We start from the raw sequence: 23142 nt of genomic DNA, 5'->3' as shown, positions 1-23142 counted from the left end.
ACACATGCAAATCAAGGTGAATGTATCCCACAGTGCAGAGCTTTGACTTCAAATTTTACTTTTAGAAACTACCATGAATTTCAGTGACAATATGCATAGGAATTCCAAGATTCTATCATGCACAGATCACAAATGCCTGTATTAACTAAATGAAAAATAAGTAGGAGTTCTTCACTGCCTAATTTAAGTCCACTGAACAAGGGGTAAATGCACTTAACCCTTCAGAATTTTTTCTTTAATGCTAACAAATTTCACAAACCCCTCTTCCCAAATCAGCAAATTAAGCCTTCTTAAAGGAATAGTGTCATTAATACTCTTACCTGAACCTTCCGATTCTTCTTAGATGTGAAAACATTTCTCCCCCAGGAACATACTCCATTACCATGTATAAATTAGAATTGTCCTAAGGAAATTAGGGAGACAAGTAAACACACACAAATGCACATTAGGCATGCTAGAGTCTCTACAACTCCTACAAGAAGTACATTTTACTAATGAATGAAAATGAAAAATTGTCGCCATCCAATGACATTGACAAATGTAATGCAACATAGGTAGAAATTCTTGAAAAACTGCAAAAGAAGCATCATATGTCTCAAGAAATACATTTTAAAGTGAATCTGATAAAGATACTTAGCGAGGTCCAGATGCAGACTGGCATGTAAGAGACCTGATGGAAGAGAGCGTAAGATGCCTACTGCAAGGCAAGACCTTGAACTCTTCAATACTTATAACTGACAACCTGAGGTACTCTTGTCTCCACAGCCCCTGCCCCAAACCACAAACCTCTAAAGATTAAGGTAGAACATGTGTGCTCATTTAAAATTAAAAAAAAAGAAAAAAGAAAAAAAGAAGGCACACATCACTCCATAAACTAGAATGCTCCTCAATTTCTTTACAGACTAACTAGTATGTACTGTCATTAAATTAGAAGCTAAGCTCGAAGTTGTGAACTTAGCTTCATGTTAAAACTGTCCTTCATGGTTAAAACTGTCATTAAGACCCGCCTCAGGTATAAATCTTGAGCAAAAAGATCTGCAGAACAATTACAAATTTACCATTCTATATAGTGGTACAGAAGACACGCTTTGATATCTCTCAAAGGTAAAATGAAGCCTTAAAGCTGCCTTGCTGTACAATCCAGCTGCCCTCCAAGAGAAGAGAAAACTCTGAGGAGTTTAACTTAATTTTTCTTTTTTTATTTGGAGATATCCTTTCAAACATTACCTGATGAACGGGGGTATATGAAGTGTACACGAGTGCACTCCACTCCTACTCAAGCCCTGGCAACAGTGCCAAATGAAGCATCTTTGAAAACAAAAATACTTGAACTATTGTACAGTAAAAGTTATATATTTTAATATCTAAAGTGTAAGCATGCACTTCCCTGAAACCCAACAACTACTTTGAAAGTGAATACCTTAAAAGAATACTCCAGTTTAACAAGGAAAGGAAAGTTCACTGCTTGTAATATCCTCTTCTCATTCAGTGTGTGTTCTATCTGCTTCAGTTTGACGACCTAGGAGAGAAAAAAAAATCTTCAGCTTAAGTGTGATATTTTATAGCTCTTGATACTTTTCAGTGTTAAACAATTAATTGAAAGCGAATCTGTAACTTTACAGAAAATGAAAAACCTTATGGATTCCTAGTACAGTAACAGAACCAAGAAACGATTAAAAAGTCTAATAACATTTTAAAGAGTAACACTTGTGTAATAGGGTTGGCAGACAACTCTACAAATAGTGTTTCTTCCTACTTGCTGAGTGTAAGAGTCAGTAAGGAAAACCTGTCTGCATTTTCTATGAAAGGTTTATGTTTATTATGGCCATACTTTCTCAGCACTTCAATAAAATCCACTTGATCTTTGGACCCTTTGCTATGAAAGGCAGGAAACTGTGTAGGACACAGTTATGAATTTTGTTACCTGTGAACAGAAGTAAACAGGCTTATGTTATACAGCTCACACATTAGTGACAAAACTAAGGAGAATACAAATTCAAAATCTCCACATTTATGAACAAGTTACTTCTTATAACCCATTAAAATGTTAGGGTGCTAACAAGGCAGCACGTGGCAGGTTTCTGATCTTTCCTTCTCAACAATTAATAATCAGTTTTCTTGTTAGACCCCCACGGTGCATAATAAATTATATCCATTTTATTTAATCCCAATTGCACAATTTATCTATAACCCATTTTCAGAATGGCGTGATTTCCAAGTAAAGTTAGGGGTTTTTTCCTTACTCCATAGGAAAAGAGAAGAAAATGTACATGAGTGTTCAAAACAAGTCTGCTTTTATGTTTGGAAATCAAATCTGACTGCTATAAATGAGAGATAATCAAGATAGTCCAACCCTGAATGAAATAGTATTTAAATTTAATTTTAGAAGCAAAAAGTAGTACCTATAAACAACTCACTACTGTTTTGAAATAAACATCATACAAAGGAAATAATGATTTTAAAAAATGAAACCTCTTTTGAATTCCAGATCTTCAGGGTACAAATAAAGGTTTTGCTCAAATCAACTCATTTGTGGGAAGTATCTCCTTCATCCCTAAAAAGCTACAATGCTGGAAAGATCTTGTCCATCCAAGCAAGAAAGCCAAGGCTCTTGTCTGTGAGGTGTTCAGCTGCAATGCCAGACCAGACTTCACTCCTGCTCCTGCATCTCCCCACAGTACGGTACTGCAGGGGTATGGAGCAACACCCCAGGCTGAAGCTGCTGTTTAACACTTCAGAATGTCCAACTGGGGCTTCAGACGCAGCTCTGTTCACACTTCAGCCCAGGCTCAGGGCATGGCCAGTATCAGCTCCCCATAAACCAAAAGGTGTCTGCTAATGGCAGAGTCTCCAACAGCTTGCTTGTGCCCAGGCTCTTGTTCATGATTTTTTTCTTTCAAAAAACAGTTACCTGATTAAACTAGCCAAGCAGTGGCATGTTACAGCCTTTCTAACTCAAGGCAGACAAAGGAATAACATCCTTACACAGAAAACTCCTAGCTGCATCAACATCTATTACATTTTTTTTCATGTTCTATGAATCAAGCATGAGATTGGATAACAAAGATATACACTGGATGCTTTCCCTTTTTTTCAAGCAAAATGGAAATGAAAAATTATAGGCAGCCTGCCCATTGTCTAATTTCAGACATCTGTATGTTTTCTGTCATAAACAAAGAGATAGAAATGTATTCTTACCAAACCATCCTCTATTTTTCTAACAATTAATGGAAGCTACCAATATATTTCTAATGGAACACATAAAAAATAATTATGCTAAGTTTAGTAGAAAAAACAGGTAATTCATAAAGGAACACATCAAGATTTCTTATTATATACAAAACCATCTAATTTATGAACAGAAGACTGATGTCTGGATGCAAACATCTTTATGATCCTGGGAATCATTTACTGCTGTCCACTGCAGTTAAAAATGTGACCTCTTTGCTTTTTCCAGATAACTTTCCAATTTTGAGAGGTAGTAATGAATTTAATTAACTTTAAAAAAAAAACTCTTTAAGTATTTTTATGGCAGCTTTCTGAAGTAAGATGTTATTTCCTAAACTCCTCCAGTAATCACCACTCAGCCATTCACAAAAAAGGGTTCAAAGTAAAAAAACAGCTGAGAGTCTGAAATTTGGTGGTGGACTCTTTGAGCAGCACTGGGATGCTCTCCCTGCAGGATGCCACCAGCCATACTGAGGTAATGCTGAGGCACATTTCCACATGGGTGGAAATGGCTGGGCTGTCTTTATTTGTACTATGCTGGAATGTCATTTTAATTTCAGTAGATTTTTTAAAAATACAAGTTAGACACCATTATGACAGGAGAACACTTCAGATGCAAAAAATTGGGTTTTCTATGAAAAAAAAAAATCAAACTATTCTGTAGCACAAAACCCACAATGAATTATACCAACCTTCTGTTTGTCCAGTATCTTCATAGCATAATACTGTTCTGTGGATTTATGTTTCACCATCATTACTCTCCCAAATGATCCTGTTCCAAGGGTTTTTTGCCGCTCAAAATCATCTAGGCCAGCAGTATTCTATATGTAGGATATAATCACATTGTTTACAATAATACCAAAGAGAATTTTAACTGTATTAATTGAGTTATGGAAAAGAGTTGGGAAATACTACATTTAACAAAGATAACTATAGCCAACTATACTGTTATAATTTGATATTGGTCAAATTTTAAAAAAGAGATTTTAAATTGCACTCCTTAAAACAGAAGAATCAACATTTCTGTAATTTGTCCATACAGCTGTCCATACATGCTTAGTAAGGAACATCTAGCAGTAAACAGATCATGAATATAACATGCAGATAAATAATCCCTTCATGCTTCATGATCAAGAATATTAGAACATGCAAAAGACCCCAGTCTCTAGAGATAGTTCTACATGAGAGTTGTCTGAAGAGCACATCCCCCAGTACATTTTCTCAGACACTCCTTTCCATAGCATCTCAAATATTGCATTAGAACTAGAATCTTCCCCAAAATCCCAAACCTTACAAGACTTCCCTCTAACAAGCTCCTTAACCAGCTCCCAAGCCCTATGCAGTAGTCTTAATAATCTTAATTCCACTTACTATCATGGCAGAAATCATTAACATGGTAAATTACAGATGTGCCAATGCTTCTGTGTATTAAAAAAAGCCAACTAAAAACATGCCAATAGATTTTGAGTCTTGTCATGTTCATTGTGAACATCATTCTCATAAGAGAAAATGTTCAGTGGGAGCATTTTATCAGCTCAAATCTGGAGAAGACTTGAGAATCTTTGTTGATAAACTTCAATGGAAAGTGACAAAGCTGGCATTAAAACAACCTGAAACTCCTTTACAAATTGCACTAAAATTATTTCTGCACTACTCACTACAGACTGATAACATACTGATAACATTATCCAAAAAATGCAATACAGAAAATTACTGAATGCTTAAATGACTGATACCTGAGGGGGGCTTTCCCATTTTCTTAAAAAGTCTTCTTTGGCTTTGGCTAGGAACTCTTTCACTGAAAACACACAAAAAAAGTACATATCAATTAATATAACTCATCATGAGTGCAACAGAGATGCTTTGTTAACAAAATACATAAACTTCATTATCAACTTCTTTCTTCAATTGATAATATGCTATTTTCACCATGGATGAAAGCAAGCATCAATGCCTGTAGAACTTCTACTGTATCTCCAGGTGATATCTAAGTTCTGGAGTAACTACATCATTCTACACAAATTACTTAAACTTTACCAGCTCTAATAGCTCAAATACTCTATAGGCAAGCAGGCTTTAAGGTGATGTCAGACATTCTTAATTCAGCTGGGAAAAAACCAAACACCTGACATTTATAAATAGCCATTCCACAAAGATTGACTTCTTATCTCTTTAAATGTTGCATTTTCTTTCAGCTGCTTGAATGTAATGTCAATCTCATTGCTTTTTCCCCTCATCACCTTTATTTAAAGGCTGTTTGCAAGCTCAAGGACCAAATGGACAGCATTACTGCAAGCAAAGACAAAGCACAGGGCTACAACAACACTGCACATTAGGCATGCCCACAGTCAGAGAATATTCAGTTTTAATATTGATTTTCCATTGAAACTGAAGGAATGTACAATGGCAAAATTCTGGATGACTGTTTAAAATGTGCACCAAAATATTTTGTTCAGATCATCTCTCAGCTGTTCTCTTTTTTTTGAATACCAATGCTCAGCCAGATCAATGTGGATTACTTCATGCACAGTCATTAATGGGAGGTGTTTCAGACATTGCTGTGGTTCTGAAAGAGTCACTGAATCAAGAAAATATCATACTGGTTGTGTGTTCTCTGAATCATTTCACATAATACAACATTAATAACAGTGTTTTTTCTGTACTGTGACGTTCTGCCACAAGCAACTGCTAAAAATACACCACAATATGCCAAGATTATTCTGGTCAATATCTAGCACTCTGTGTTTTAGCAACTGTATTTTACATTCTGACAGTCAAAAAATTAGGTTTATAACAGGTTGTAAACAAATCACTTGATGAATCAGAACTTCCTTGTACTTTTCAGTGAATACTAATGTTGACAAAGAAAACTTCAAAAATTCTCTTCTTATACTGGTACATTTCCAGCAGCAGTAAAAACAGCAACAGCCCTGGAGAAGGCTGGTTGTAAATAAATTTTTTCCTTTTTTCCCCCCTTCTTGGGTGTGCTATGGGACTTGATTACCACAAAACACTCAAAGGAGGTTTACAGCTCCCACTACCACTGGCTCTGATGGAGCACTAAGTAAAATGGTAATTTTGTAGTTGTCAAAAGTTCTGGCTTTTCTCAACATTAGAAAAGTGTTTAAAGCATAATATCCACTCAGCAATGTTATTTGAAGAGAAACAAGCAATATCACAGAGGAGGAACATATTCAGTACTCTAAACTTATGGTTAAGAAGAGCAATAAAAACACAGTTTGTATCAAAGAAACTGGCAAAATGGTATTAAAACTAACTGAGAGTTAAAAATATTTTAGTGGCTAATCAGCAAAAAATGTTAACGTATTTATCCTGTGTGTTGAAAATATTTCCTTTGTTTATAAGTTATAGAGGTTATTCATGTAATGACTTTTAATTATCCTAATTTGAAGACAGGACAGGATTTCCTGTGGCATGAAATAATTTTCAACACAAAAACCGGAAACTAGCAATGTCCAAATTCATGTTTGATGATCCTTCTTCCATTAGGAGAACCGAGATGACTTGATCAAGTGAGGAATAATGATATAGTTTTTCAAACATCAATTTATGTCAAAGTAGCACAAATATTTTCTCTTAATGACAAGAAAAAACCCAGGAAAATCATTAAGATTATCAAAAAGCTGAGCCTTCAAACTTTAGTGGCTGTAGCTTGGAAGTGAACATTAACACTACATAGCACAACCACAACACAAAGTAATTGCTTTTTTTAATGTTATTACAGTACATATGTTTAAATATCCCTCATGCCATCTCTGTTCATATAAATAAATATTTTAAGTTGCTGCTTATTTCACATTGAAGTATGACTATTCAGTATTTATAAAAATATACAATGACATTTACAGTCATTTTTATCTCTGTTCTACTTATGGAATAAAGAATGCTGTTTATGAACTAAATGTGATCCAGCTGGAAATATTCAAATTGTGGATTCATGAGAAAAATCTCTCATTTCTAGAATACCACTAAGCCACAAGCTCTCCTGCAACAAAACTCCTACATTGTTCTACTTTACTTTGGCCCTCTTTTCATAGAAAGCAGCATTGAACACACATTTTCAAAATAAAGCTACCCAAGGGTAATAACTTATCTGAAAATCACTGTCTTTTAAAAACAGTTTAATGTTTTGTGCTCAGTTTTGTTAAAATCAATTTCTTCCTAATGACAGAGTACATTGAATTATGCCTGGTTCTCACTTTCAGAGGTCACCTGGGCTCCTACACCTCAACACAATTCCACAGGTGCTTTCAAATAGAACTTAGGCAATTTAAGTGCATGCACTTCAGTCATTTCTCAAAACACTACTTGGAATTTGAACTTTTGAAAATTATCTCTCAAGCACCAAACAGCAGCTCTTGCTAGAGGAGAACACATTTAATTTCTACTTTCAAGTGCAGAATCAAAATTTACGCCAACTGGGTAGCAGTGGCCATTGGTGTTACTGTGATGATGCAAACAAATAGGTGTAATAGATGATGACTTAGAGGTTTTCCCCAAGTGCACATTTTTAGCCACCTTACATTGTGATGATGTGGCTCTTGTTTGCTTTTCTAGTCTAAACTGTACCTAGCATCTGTGACTTTGGGCACTAATGAAGGAATGAGCATACCAAACGTCTCTATAGGTTCCCCAAGGGTTTGCAGGAACATTCACCCACACAGATGAGATGATGAAGAGAGGAAAGAAAGAGAAGAAGAAAAAAAAGTTTTATGCATTTCCACAACAAACACATAGAAAACACAAATACATTCCACCCTTTCCCCTCCCCACTCAAGAACAGACCCTGCAATAAACCAGCCCTTTCCCACACAGACAGAATGACTCATGTTAAATCACAGAATGTTTGAGCAAAGAAAGAAAAAAAATCACCAAAGGCAGCTAAAATCAGTATGAAAAAAAGATGATGCATCACAGAAATAACCACAGCTTAGAAAACTTCAGGAGATCAAGTTGGCATCTTTAATTATTAAGCTATTCCAAGACATACACATCCACGGAACTGTTGCTAACAATAGTGTATCTATCTTCATCACAGCATGCTGGATCACAATAAAACCTGTAATCGGGTGATCTTCCCACTACTTAGCACTTTGTTCCAGAAGACAGCATGTGTGAATTGCATGGCATGTGGTAGATAGCAAAGAAGTGGCAAGCAGTCTCCAAAAAAAAAAAAAAAATCTCAATCGGATTTCAGCCCTATTACCCAATAACAGCAACTGGAGAAGTCTAAACTGCACAGCTGAAGTTACTGTATGCAAAGTGGAATGTACACAGGGATCTGGTACGGACACCATATGAGCATGATTTAATTTGGTAAGGCTGTCAGAAAAAAGGAGCTAAGCATATGGATATACAGGTTCCCATAAACACTGAAGAGGAAGGATCACTTGTCTGTGGCTGAGCAAAGGGAAGATGAGAGTGGGGCAAGGAGGGTATGCACAGACCAGCAGCAAACACTGCTCAGACTGGGTTTGCTGGTACAGTGGAAGGTGGAGTGCAGGAGGCTGAAAGCAAAGTAGGAGGAGCTGCTGCTCAAGAAAGGAAGGTACTAGAAGGAGACAGCAAAGCACAGGTAACAGCACCAGCACAACAAGGACCACAGCAGAAACAGCTGAACATGGCAGGAAGGACACCAGCTGGAAGCAGAGAGGATGCACCCACCAGCTGTCCAGGGATCAGGCAAGCACAAACACACAGCACAAACCCAGCCCTTTGTGACCAGCATGAGCAAGCCTTGGCAGGAGAGGCAGGTTCTATGCAGTGCAAACACCCAAAGCAGGACATCTGGTGAAATTCAGAAGGTGGGAAGAAATAGAATAATGGCCAAGGACCACAAGTGAATGACTTGAAGCAGTCTTACTTCTGCCTGCTCTGGTTCACCTTAGTCAGAAGCAGTGCTACAACCACCACAACACAAGGCCTCAGCCACTCCCTTGCATATGACAGGAGCCTTGTGGAGAGCTGTACTTGGAAGCAAGGCAACAGGAGGATAAGCAGGAAAGTCTGCTAGAACAGTGTTCTAAGGGAAGAGGAACCCAACATCCAGAGGTTCCTAAGTAATGCCAGCATAGGAGGAATTAAAGAAAACCCCAAGCAAACCAACCAACAAAACCCAAACAAATGAAACAACTCTGCTACATGCAAAACAGAAACACCCCTGAGCCCACCCCAAAGAAGGGATTGGTCTCTATTAGTATATTCACACAGTTCACAATATGTTTGCTTCTTTTACTGATCGTTTCCATGAAAAGTTAACATGCTTATAAAAACATTGTTAACTAAGGGTATGAGTACTGTAATGAATACTTTGACCTAAAACACAGTTTAAGGGCAAGTGAATCAGAAGCAAGTTCCTGAAAAAAAATCAAGAGGGTGAGGACCTCTCAGTTGCAGGATTGCAATGACAGCAGAGGGAAAGGGGTCACAGATGGAGCAGTCCTGAGAGTTACCATGAGTTACTCTGCCTTTCTCCCACCTCCCACATGCACAGTATTTGTTATTCTCAATCACATCTCCCACAAGAGCCAGCAAGCCAGGAATTTTTTTTGTAAGGGGGAAAAAAAAGTATTTGGCTAGGATTCACAGCAAGAAAGCAAGAACTAAACTGATTAAGACTAAACACTGGGCACCACTACAAACCCCCATCTGCTGTGCTAAATGCCAATCTCTGTCTGGTATTTAAAATGCCCTTTATCAAAATACAATTCAAATTTTCTTCCAAAACTGTAATATAATCATTTGAAGTCTGGAGTTAAATGGGCTATTTAATTAAATCATTTAATGGAAAAATGAATATGTATGAAGAGACTGTGGTAAATGTATATGTATATTTCATTTTTATAAAAAGAGTATTTATAGCCTTAAACTTTATCAAGATGTATATAGATATTATCTCAGTGAATCCTGTGGTTATGGTACCATATTTCAGATGCAAGTGAGAAGCTTCTGATTCTGGTTCTAAGTCCCATTCTTACACCATTAACCTGTTGTCTAAATTTTTAAATATTTCTCTTTTGATTAGCAGGAATAACATTAAAAGGCTCAAAATAAAGTTTCTCTGCCCTGGCAAGTGTTTCAAAATGAACACAGCTAAGTGTTAAGTATTATTATACACTCAGATGAAGCAGTGTGAGCACCAGTTAACCATTTAATAGCTGGAAAACACTTCAAAGCACAAACTAAAATGTATCACTGAAACAGACTGTCAACAAAACCAAAACAATTTGTTTCTCACAATATGAAAATGGTGGGTGAAAAAAGTCCGGGTGATACAAGCCTGGTTGAGGGCAAGTCCACCTTGTTTGAACACTGCAATGAGCACAGGCACCGGCTCTCTCGTGAAGAGCTGACCAGCAAGGAGTCTGCCTTGTTTCTGCCAAGGCTAGATCAATGAACTGCATCCACTGAATATCTCATTTATCATTTATCTCATTTTGACTTCATATTTCTCTTTAAACACTAATTATGGTAAACACAGGTGGTGCAGAGCAAACCAACTTACCAGCTGAAATGGGTAAGAACCTTGCTTCAGTTAAAAATCCAAACCAAACCAAATCAACCCAATCCAAACCAAACAACCAAAAACCCAAAATCCAACACTCCCCAGAAATAAAGAGCCAAACACATAGAGCAGTTCTGAAAGAGCCCATTTGCTGAAATACAAAACCAGATAGTTCCTAGTAGCTACATGATCATGTAAGAATTATGTATCTACTAATTAGTTGATTAACTGAATTAAGCTTGCTGTTCACTGAATATAAGCTTACTATTAAAATGGAAGCCCTAATTATCTAACTGTACACTGTAAACTTTTCTATAGAATAGTGGAAAGAAAGGAGAAGAAATGGGAAAAGAGAGAGGCATGGAAAAAAGGGAGACAAACAGGAAAAAACAGTAAATTAAGACCAATTACAGCTGTTGTGCCTAAAAACTAGAAGAAGGCACAAGAATCTGATCTTTGTAGGAGCACATTCAGGAGTTAATTTAAAGTGTGCAGCAATTGTAAAATACAAATTGATCTTATCCATTACAACTCAATTTTCAAACACAGGCAAAAATCTTATTTTAATCCTGTGCATGATTTTCATGTTTTGAGCAAAACAGTATTTTGTGGATTTCATAAAAGCAAAGTTAAAACAGTTAAGAGCTCTGTAAAGAACCCAGTTCACCACTTTTCTTGGCTGGCTACACAGCAACAGCCTGTACAAGAGATGTGACAGATTAAGACACATCAGAACAGGAGCCAGGTTTTCAGCCATCAGAGATAACACTGATCTTTGTTGAATTCTGAGCAGTAGATACTCTACTGGACACAACTGCCACAGTCAGACTGACTTCCTTCTAATTTTATTATAGACAATATAATTAATTTCATTTTCAAATCCAATGCTCAGTCTTTCTCCCTTGATCTTTTCTTAAATACTGCTTCAAAGGTGGTAAACCCTGATAGTGCCAAAAAATATAACAGGGGTACTCTGGGGAGATAGAACCAAACCCAAATAACAGTCACTTATGACATGAATCCCCGAAATTTTGTTTAACCCCCCACCCAAGATGTATAATGTAAATCAGTAAAGTCAAATGTATAATGCAAAGCAGTAGTTTCAGTCACAAACACAATCAAATCTTGTACTAGCACGGCTCAGCAGAGTTGTACATGCATCCATGACCCAGTTGAATCATTTTCCACAAAAAAATATACATGAGATAAAGCTCCACTTTCTTAATCTAAAAGATTAAGCGCCTCCTGACCCAATGTTAATCGAAATTTACAAACACATACTTTAATAAGCAACTTCTCTCTCAACAGAAGATAAATGCCAAAAGCACCATAGCAGCTAACCAAAACTTATGATCCAACCTAGGATCTATTATTCAAATCCTGAAGTAATAATGATATGCAAGACTTCCTCAATGCTGACAAGTAGAATATCTTCATCTGAGCATCCACGTATAGGATGTGACAAAGCCTCCTGCAGATTCCTGGTGGCTGAGACCTGTTCCACCCCAACTTTAGGTATTTTGGTCCTTCAGGCTGCCACCCCTCTTTATTACCCAAGCTTCCCTTTCAAATTAAAGAGCTATTAGCAAGCTTTTGCTGATGGATTAGAGTTGAGGTTTTTGTTTTAATTCTCTAAATGGATCAGTTAGAACTAGCATTCAATTAGTTCTGGAATATATTAAAACTAGGCTTTGCCTTAATGAAAGGAGTCTCACTCATACCTTCTTCCCGTCCTTGAAACATTAATTGAAGGAGATGACACATTTGTAAATCTGCTTCCTCTCTTGCAACAATCCATGTGATTTGAGGCTTTAAAGTCCAAGAAATAGCAGTTTGGTTTGTTAGGCTACAGTTCAGTGTTCAGTATGGGCTGGAAAAACCCCCACATCAGTCCTGTCCTCCCACAGTTACTCACTCCTGCATTTCTCTAATGCCCTTCCTTGAAAGAGCAAAAGCATTCTTGTGTCTGACTGCAAAACAGGTCAGGGATCCACCCCAGACTAAAAAGTAATGGGCAGAAGGCAGGGAATGAGCAGAGAAGCAGCTCCCTCTTCTCTTCTCATGAATGTTTCTCCCGAGGTGAGTGGGCAAATATGGGGGACAGAACTGCTCCTTTTCTGAAAGGTTATCAGCTTGTGCTACCATGACAGAACCATGAACACATCACCCTGGACTGCTGAAAAGGCTTCTGAGAAATAATTCTAAATTCAAGTTATTGGTTTTCAATTATTGTATTGAATAATTCCATTATTCAATATAATTCCATTATTCAATACAATAATTCATATATTGAATTATGTGTTTAATACAATTACTTTCAAATGCAGTACATAACACTCTCCATTTAAAAAATTTGTTCATACAGAAAAAAATCTATGTGAAGAATCCTAACATGTAACTGAAGAATCTTAAGATGTAATATACTCAATTGTCATACACTGAGGTACTTGGTAGGCAATCAGGAATTATGCTGCAGCTGTGCAGTACCATCCCCTATAGTTGTGGTTGAACTTAATCCAGCAAATAATCTAAAATGTTACAACTATCACAGGACCTGTAGTGTAAAAGACCACATTCCTGTGTGAAATATAACAGGTATTAACAATACAACAAAGAAAGCTGAAAATGGTGTGACAATTGTCAAAATTCAAACATTTTTTGTTCCTGCAGTACATATATTTCCATGGTTACCATGTGGGGAGAAAAAAAAGAATACAGTTTAAGAATGAGTTCCAAGAACAACATCTTCTAGGGCACTACTATGAAGTATTTTGTAAATTTATCACATTTTTGAGTAAAGGTTTTTAGCAAATTCTAGTAGTTAATACAAATTCACAAATTAATCAGATTTTCCTCTTACAGTCAAAACCACTTACCAAGAAAAATGTTTTCAGCACCTGCTGCAGATTCCCTCTAGTTAAGCTCTCTGCACCATTAAGATTCTGGCCAATGGGTCAGCACCCACCTCCCTCTCCATATCACTGCCCCACATTTCCTCTTTGCAGCAGTTCAGTGACTACAAAGGATAACATACTGCCATGCAGCTATCCCTAAGACCAGGCTTTATGGCTAGACTATTAGCAACAGTAAACATAAATCATAACAGTAAGCAGGTAGTTGATCTTATCTGCATATTTACTAACGAATTCCCTGCAAGCAGGGAATAATACCACACACACTCCTGCACAAATACCCCTTCCTTTTAAAAGAAACCTTTAGAAGCTTTACTCAACTATCTTCTTCCTTATACTCCAAGCTAAAAAACTGCAGGGGCTGTTCACTGTATGGATGCATTTCAAAAGTTACTTGAGAAGATAAACTATTTTGTTGCTTTTTCTTTCTTTTCAAATATTTAATACAAGGCACAAAAATAATAGTAGATGCACCAATCTTGGTCTATGGGTACTCGTGTAAGCCCACTTCCCACAAGCTATCTTGTTCCAGCCCTTGCATTAGTAAAACTCCACAAAAATTCTCATATAGATACTTTGGGATCAGCAAGACATCTTCACAGCTGTAAATCAGCAAAATAGATCTTCATCTCCTCACAAGATCTGAGCTTCTGACACATTGCTGCACTGACATAGCTCCTGCAGAACATGCTTTCAATAGTTACAGGAAAGGGTTGCCTGCAGTAACCAGCCAAGCAGGAGAAGTTCATTTATACCCTTAAATAGCAGAGACTGGCTTCCTGAATAAGGAAGTCTTATGTAAATAAACGCATTTCACAATTCAACACACTGGGTGAATAACAAGTTTTTGTTTGTCTCAGGATTAAGGCAAGTAAAAAGCAGGTAAGAATGCTTATTATCCATTCTGATAAAGAATGAGATTTTAGAGAGAAACTGGGTAAATTCATCACTTATTTGGCATAGAGGCATGCATAAAACTTGCATAGAACTGAACTGCAAATCCTGAAAAAAAAAAGCTGAAGAAATTAAACCACATTAATTCTTAATGGGCTGGGGTATCTGTCAGCAGCTAAAGATGAATAAAGAAAAAACCACCAAAAACATTGTGCAAGTTACAAAACTACCCGTAAGAACCTCCACAATTGAAGCTGGGAAACTTCTGTGAACTTTGGCCTACAACAGCATGACTAACAGAAACTCTCAGAATAACGAGCAACAAATATATAAACAATTTGAGATGTTAACTAAAAACGAGGGCAAAAACCAAATCTTTCTGATAAAAAAATATACATAAGTAATGTAATGGTGACTAAAGTCAGAGTTCAAGATTACAACATACCAAATACCCTTTCCTTTGGAAGAAGTCTCAATTCTGTTACTCTCATTTTTTGCTTCTACCCCAAACCAAGCACTGTGAGGGACTGTTCGCTTTGTGGATGTATTTTATGAATTATGTAAATGCAGCAGCCTTTGTCTTGTCTTTTTCAAATATTTTGTACAAGAATTAGAATAAAACACAAACCCAAGTTAACACCCAAGAAACTGCTGTAGTTTGCTGTCAGAGGGTAATGGGTAACAGTAGGGAATTTTTGAAAAGAAGAAAGCATTAGACCCATGAGACACACATAGGAAGATACGTGGTTCTGGCACCCAGAAATTCCATGGCATCCTTCCATTTTTTACAATCTTTCGAGCAGTGGGGAAAATCAATTGCTGCTTATTGTCCCTTGCTGTTAGAAATGTTCTCAGTGCACATAACCAATATATTTATACTCCCTCCCTTCACCCTTCACTCCTTACACATGCCTATGCTCTAGTGTGCACAAAACTGGGCAATATTTCAGCAGAGTGCATCAGTGTGGCTCACGCCCTTTCCATGTACTGCTCCATCTGTCTCCATACACATCTGTATTTTAAATGCAAATGTCTGTATCACCAATTACCTCTATTTGCAGTATTGGAAAGTAGTAGCCCAATCATGTAATTAGTGACACTTCCGAATTTTAAGCCTATTCTTAGTGAAACAGAAGATTTAGCAGACTATACCTTTCACCCCTGGGAGCTGGGGCTATTAGTTACTTGACCTTACAGTTTTATCTGTTCAAGCTGTTCAAAACAAAAGTCTAACTCCAAAGAAACAGAAAACCACCTTTTCCTTTGAGTCTTTCTAGAAAACAAAAAATCTAAGCATATAACCAGACCTTTTCTGGGGAGGGAAAAAAAAGGAACAAATAAAAGGGGAAAAAATTAGCCACTTGTACTTGCAATTGAAGAAAATACATATTTTTTTCATCAAGGTTTCACTTGTATCTTGGCCGTCTTTCATAAGGAAAGCATCTGATTTTATCCGCTGACAGGGTGTAATGTAACACTGCTGCAGTGAAGCCAGCCACAAAAATGCATTGAAAAGCATAAGTGGTTTAAATAGGGAAATGTTTACAGCAAAGACTTAAACTTGATGGAGCAGGAGATAGTTGCCTTTCCCTTGTCAAAATTAGACTAATTTATAGGTATTTTTGATTGGGAATCAACACCTGTTAAAAGTTGTTCCTATTTATTTCTATGTTTTAATAGAACTGGGAGCCTGCATGTCAAGATGAATAAAATCTACAGATGCAAATTGCAGAATAAACCCCCAGGGGAAAGAAAAAATCCCCAACCCTAAGAAGAACCACCAGCCCCCCAAAAACCCCCACCACTAAACAAACAAAAAACCAACATAATTGTTGAGGTTACAAACAACTGTAACCTCTTTCTCACCTAGCCTGTGTGAAATTTATTCCTTTGTGACTCATAAATCATAAGAGAATATCCAAACAAAACCCCAAAACTCAGAATTCACAGAGCTGACTTCCACAATTCTCAATTCCTATGGAGGCTATGACCTAACTGCAAGAGAAACAGAGGAAAACGTGATGGAAAAGCCAGCCTGGTACCGGCTGGTGAAAAGTGGAGACTTTCTGACCCCAGGAGAGACCTCTCCATGAGCAGAGGAGGTGGCTGTGACATGGAGGAAATGCAGAGGCTGCTGCTTCCCCCCCTCCCCCGAGGCTGAGCGGGGGCAGGTGGTGCCGGGGACGCCGGGACGCCATCGTGTCCCTGCGGGGCAATGTGGCCACAGCAGGTCCATGCTGTGCTCCCACCTGCCAGCATCCCTGCAGGGATGTGGGGAGCACACACCCGGGGCTGGGACAGCACTCTCAGGGACAGCCTGCATTTGGGTTTATTCAAACAGCCATGAATGATGCTGTGCCACAAATCTCCATCGTGCAGGTACAAAGTACTGAAACACTGCCTTAATAACTGCATCGGTTTTGACATTTGTACTTTGTACACCCAGGAAATGACAGCCACACTTTCCATTCTGGGGAAGATGACCTCAACACATTTGTATGAGATAAGTATAGATAAGCTGATATTAGGTAAGGCAGTGGGATAACTCCTCCCTGCCATGCACACAAATGAAATCTTTGTAAAAATGGTCCTTTAAATTTGTAGCATTAAGCAAAACCACACAGACACACATGCACACAAACACTCCACATACATGATTAACTGCTCTTTCTTGTCAAAAAATCTCTGTCTCAAGTCATTTTCCAAAGCTCCAGACTATCTGTTTGAAACAAAAAGGCATCACTCCGGAAACTAGCATATTTGGGCTTTTTGAAAACAATTTGCACAGGATATATTTTTCTAAGAAAACAGATTTACAGTCTATATATTGAAAAAAATAACTTTAAATAATATTACAAGTAAGACTATAGCACTTCATAACCCCATTATATTCGAAGTACATTATAATAACGAGTCACAGTGGTTTTGGAAAGTAAATACCTGCCTGATAAGTTTACTAGATCTATTGCAGTATCTCATTTCAAATGAGACTCCCCTCCCTTACTTCCATGAATGACCTCAACTATTTTGCCATCCCAGCATTTGGAAGACTAAAATAATAGCAGAATAAGCTGGTTCAGATGAAAAACAAAAGCCCGTTTAGATTTTTCAGGTGATGATTACAATAATTTCAGAAGGCCTTTCTGATTTGTAAAAATTCACAGAAAATAATTTACTATGAGTGACACAGAAAATTAAGTGAAGAGATGTATATATTCAATTACAAAATTGTACAAATCAGGTATTTCTAAAAGAAAGCTTTAAAATAATATTTAAAACACTAAATACCAGTCATGCAAAGCAAACTGTTTAATAAAAAACTGCAAATCTTTGAGACTAATAATTTTACATAGAAACCCACAGCGAGTCGATTACAAAAACAAAGAAATCAGCAGCCGATGCAGCTCTGCAGACAAGAAAGGGAAAGCTGGTAGATTTTCCCTGATTGTGAAGACAGAACAAAAAACATGTCAAAAGGGAATAGAAAAGACTTACCATTCATGCTGAAGAGCTAGTTTTCAGAAACATATTGCTCCAAATATTAATCCAACAGTTGATGAAATATGTTAATCTCTACCAAATCAGTGCTTCAATCTCTAAATACACTTACACACTAACCAGAAAGAGAGCACACAGAATCCAGAGAGCTGCTCTTCCTTATGAGCTCCTTGTGATGCAAAAAACTACAAAGCACGAGATACCAGTAGGATATCAAAATCAATATTCAGGACACAGGTATTTGGTTTTGCTCATTAACTACTACTGTTCTGACCAATGCTACCTATTCATGTCTAAAGCAACTCAAAATGGCAGGGGAAAAAAGCATGCAAACACCAGGAGGGTTTAAGATGTTCTCAATTATATCAAGCACTGGTTGTTTCCATGGCAACCTTAGACCAGAATTATCTGTTGACTTGTACCCAACTAGTAGTTATTCTAAAGCTTTAAGCAATTCATACAGTATGCTCTGTACATTATTTCATATTTAACATGTGTTTTTCTCTCTCTACACACATATACAAGTAACTATTCAGCTAAATCTCTAGAAATCATTCTACTGTGTTTGGAAGTATACTGGTATTATTTTGAATCAGAGATCAAATTATATTCTTTTGATTGTTTATCTCACATCCACTTTCAATTTAGAGACTATGAAGATGGCAGATGCACTAGTGGTGACCCTTCTGACCATTTCAGGTATCCAAGTTGTTGATATTCTTATGCAGATTTGGAAAACACTTTTATTGGTTCAAGAATATAAGACACACTGATCTTACTGTCTCTACATTCAAAATCAAGCATCCTTGTTCTCCTTTCCTTTCGCATTTCAATTTTTGAAAGAGCTACATGCAACTAAGAAAACAAAGCAAAAACCAAAATGTAGGTTCCATACAGTTGCAAGTGGTCACAGTCAAGACTTCTAAACAAAGAATGAAATGCATCATTCTGAAGGCTCCCATCACGTCCCTTTCACCCTTAGGCAGTGCAGCACAACTGACCAGGTCACCAGTTCAGGCTGTACCATCACATGTGTGCTCAGTCAACTTTTTAAAACATATTTCAAGGCCTGTGGTGCCCTGAGTCACCTCTGCCCTACTGGACTCTGAGGACATTACAAAACACATTAACTTCATGCATCAACCAAGTATCCAAGGCAAGTCGGAGAAACTGTACACTTTATATATCAAAATAACAAAGCAAAGATGTTAAGTTTCAAACCCAACCACTGAAAATCCCCAAAGGCCATAGACCACATGGTAATTTATTCAAATCATAACACTGACAACAGTAACTGACAACCAAAGTCCACCCAAACAAGCAGCAGCTCCTTCCCCTTCAGCAACCCCAGAGCTTCTGCAGAAACCGCTTGTAAAAAAACAGAGCTGCTACTGTATTTCATTACACCAGAAGATACAAATACATTCACTTCCTTTTCAAATGGATTCTAGCTGAAGCCTAAAACAACAAAAACTCTGAGAAGTTGCTTTGCAGTTTTTTTTCCAGGAGTTAGAATGTTTTTGTCTTGAATTTCAAGAGTAATTCATGCTGTCTGCTACGTAGTTTCACCTTAAACTTTACACTAATGTTTTTAAGTTCCAGTGATATAGGCAGAATAATTGGGAATACTCAAATATCCTTCCAAGACAAACACCAGCATGTTTCTCAAACACTGCTTATTCAATAAACTATCTGGGAAATTAATCTACAAGCTTAATTCAGTGACTCTAGGCAATTCTATGACATTGCACTCTTGGATATAAAATCCCCCCACAACAAAACAAAACGACCCCCAACCAAAATGAAATTAACAAAACCAACCAAAATGAAATTAACAAAAAACCCCAAACACCTTGTTTCTCTTTCATGTTTTACAAACTATTTTCAGTGATGATGTATTTTTCTGAAGATCTAATTAGAAGTCAGGAGTAGACAGAAACACTTCCTCCACTGTACTCCTTTTCTTCTCTATCAGTCTGACTTCAGTGGTAGCAAAATGAGAACCTTTAAATGTGAACTCAGTTCATGAGTACCTACAGTAATTTATATTATTACTTTTTAAAAATAATCTAGAGATTGAAGGTAGAGTTTCAGGATGAAGATTCAGAATTTCATCCCAAAACCAAAGCTACATAGTCACCCACCATTTAGTTACCAGCTCAACAACTTCAGCTCAGAAAACTGCATGCAACTGTTCTGCTTAATTACAACTTAAAATAGCACAGAACAGTCATTTTCACCATGTTTATCAAGAGACACAACAGTCCATTTCCTCATCAAACATGTCACACTAGGAAGCCTGCCTTATGAAGAGGGGAAGAAAGTAGAAACTTGTACAAAACAGGTCGCAATTTGTGAGTGTCAGTAGGTCATTACCATGGGTTTTTTCATGTTATATAAACCAAAATGCTTCAGTGTTTTTTTTTTTTTTCAAACAGCTATTTACATAAAAAAGACCTTCTACATAAACACAAGTATGTGCCTATTTTTACCAAGCTGAAAATATTATGGAGAAGTGAAAGCCCAGAATTTATGCACTTTCATCATTTATCTTCCCAACAAAACGAGTCAATTCTTTCCTGTCTCATTTGGGAGACCTAGATTTAATCTATTTTAGATCACTGCATTAACACCTTTTTGTTTCCATGTTTACGGCTTATGCTCTGAGAATAGATTCACTACCTACTCATAAAATAATTTAAATTTCAAGTAAGAAGTATAAATGCTGATTTTCTTCATGGCAATACTGTGATGCTGAGAATTTCCAACATGGCCTATCTTCAACTGAAATAATTGTGCTATCTCAAATCCATCAATGAATCTGAAATTTGGAACGAAATTATCATAAATTACCATATTGTAACATTTTAAAATGAGTATTTAACCAGAGACAAGAATTGCTTTGCAAAATACTACACAGCTTTAAAATTAAAAAGAAAATCAAATGTCAATTTATTTAGATTGTGACTTTTTGAAATCTTTTTCATTGCTCAAAATACAACCATGAAAAATTTTAATCCATACAAATAATACTATAAACTGTTCACTAATTAAGAAATTAAAGCTAATCAGCATTCCCACACTAAGTTAATATGTAATAGTTAAAATCAAACTCAATTTTATATTGTTTACCGCTATATCGACCATTTCTGATGTATATATCCCTTAAAATAAAACTATGAATAATGAAAATCCCTTTAATTAGAATTTTAATCTGCACAGCAATGTCTGCCTATTTTGAAGTTTAAATATTCTAGTCTTTAGTTAGAGTCTTCTACATCTGCTGAACTCACTAATTTAATTTGAAAATAAGTAATTTAGAAGTAAGAACTGGAGTGGGGGCTTGCCAAAACAAGTCAACTGTGCTCTGAAAGAAAAAGGAATGCATGATAAATTTTCCTGCCAGCCACCAGTCCATGAACCAGCCCCCATCTTCCCCCTGCCTGATGCAATATGCTCTTCTTCCCATTAATAACTTCAGGTCACGAATTACAAAAGTGCCCCGGAACCTATCACACATCAGTGTTCACACTTCATTCACGAGGCAAACTGAAGAGCAGCCACCTATAAAAGAAACAAACCCCTCCCCACACTTACTTGATGCATCCCACTGGACAGTGTACTCAGAGCACTGCTGGCTCTCATTTTCCAGAGCCGCTCTCTGCTCATGCGCACCATTCTTGGAGTGCCTATGGAAGAGGCGGTTAGCAAACCCTTCCAGTCTCTGCAGCGCTGTGGCCGTGCCCTGGCTGCAAGGGACCTCCTTGTGCCCTGCCATCTACACACACCAGGGACTCACAACAGCATAAGAGAAGACATTTAAAGGGAGCTGGACGCCCCAGCGCCACTCAGAGCTATGCATGTGCCGAGCTTCCTGCCTGCAGTGTTTGCTAACCACGACTCTCTTCTACTTCCTGTTAAGAAAAGCTCTATGATGTACTGAGCTCTATGATGTACTGGCTTATACAGTGAAAAGTTTCTTTTCATGTACATTGAAAAGTGTTTTGTTTTTTAAAAAACAAACAAGCAATAATTTTGCTAGTATGTGTTCTCATAGCTTTTTAATGCATTACACTTCATACTTTATTATGTTAGAGTACTACAAACAACCCGTCTAGAAGATCAGAAAGTAGATAGGCATTTTTTTCATTTACCACAACCACACGTGAAAAAAACCAAAAGTAACTATTCTGCAGTTCCTCCCCTGTTTTTAAGATGGAGTACCACATCATCACAGCAAACATAACCAGCTGGAATCTAATCTTTAGTAATCTCATGCTTTCAACTAATCAACTTCCTAAGCAAGGAAGTTACTGAACAAACTTATTTTATTACTGGAGGAAGAAAAACCTTTTTATTTTCCTCCTTTGTGGATAAAATCAGTGAAGAAGTTGAATTCTATTGCACATTTAAACACAACTGCATTATACTTTTTCAAACTGGGTTCTACTTATTCTGCGAATGAACCAAACACATTTAAATTTTGCTGATAAGATTTCATTCTTTCACAAGAAATCTTAGTATTTTCAACTGTGGAGTAAGTCTAGAAAGTGTAACTTTTAATGGCACAAAATATAAGGAAAAGAAACTGAAAGCTGTATTTAACACTATAATTATTTGCAAATTATGTAATTTTGCATGCTTACAATGGGTAATACTAAATATTCGTTTTTGTGAAAATGGAAACACATCTATTTCTGCACATCTACAATGTGTCTTTTTAAAACTTTAGGCTATTCTTAAGAAAGATTGAAATATGTTTTCCACAATCTGTCTCCTGTCTTACAGTCAACACGTGTTAAAGACATACCTCTCATTTTTCACCACCATACTTCTCACTGCATAGTTTTCAAATGTCAGCAGATACCCACCCTTGGACATTATATAACCATTTCATAACAGCCCTGTGCCTCAGAAAAAAACCCTCATGCTGACAAACTGCCCATGACAGTGATAAAACAATAAAAATGCCAACAGACAGATTTTACAAATTTGGCTACATTCTTCCTCATGAGCACTGCTACACTTGTGATTGGCCTCAGCCAGCACAACCCATTACATTTCTAGACTCTACACAAAGCCCAG

General features: G+C 37.0%; 1 protein-coding gene across 1 annotated transcript in view; it reads right to left on the bottom strand.

The window, feature by feature from the left end:
• The window catches only part of PRKACB (protein kinase cAMP-activated catalytic subunit beta), a 30809-nt gene extending 12377 nt beyond the window's left edge, over positions 1-18432 (bottom strand). The window contains exons 1-5 of the mRNA XM_031057915.1: positions 18055-18432; positions 4965-5026; positions 3921-4049; positions 1421-1519; positions 321-403 (exon numbers count right to left, since the gene is read on the bottom strand). Of these exons, the coding sequence (XP_030913775.1) occupies positions 321-403; positions 1421-1519; positions 3921-4049; positions 4965-5026; positions 18055-18061 (380 nt within the window). The 5' untranslated portion in view covers positions 18062-18432. The remainder of the gene's footprint in view (positions 1-320; positions 404-1420; positions 1520-3920; positions 4050-4964; positions 5027-18054) is intronic.
• Between the last annotated feature and the right edge of the window lie 4710 nt (positions 18433-23142).

This window comes from Geospiza fortis, unplaced genomic scaffold (genome assembly GCF_000277835.1).
Source record: "Geospiza fortis unplaced genomic scaffold, GeoFor_1.0 scaffold403, whole genome shotgun sequence".
Classification (NCBI taxonomy): Eukaryota; Metazoa; Chordata; class Aves; order Passeriformes; family Thraupidae; genus Geospiza; species Geospiza fortis.
This window is presented reverse-complemented; position numbering and strand designations above follow the sequence as displayed.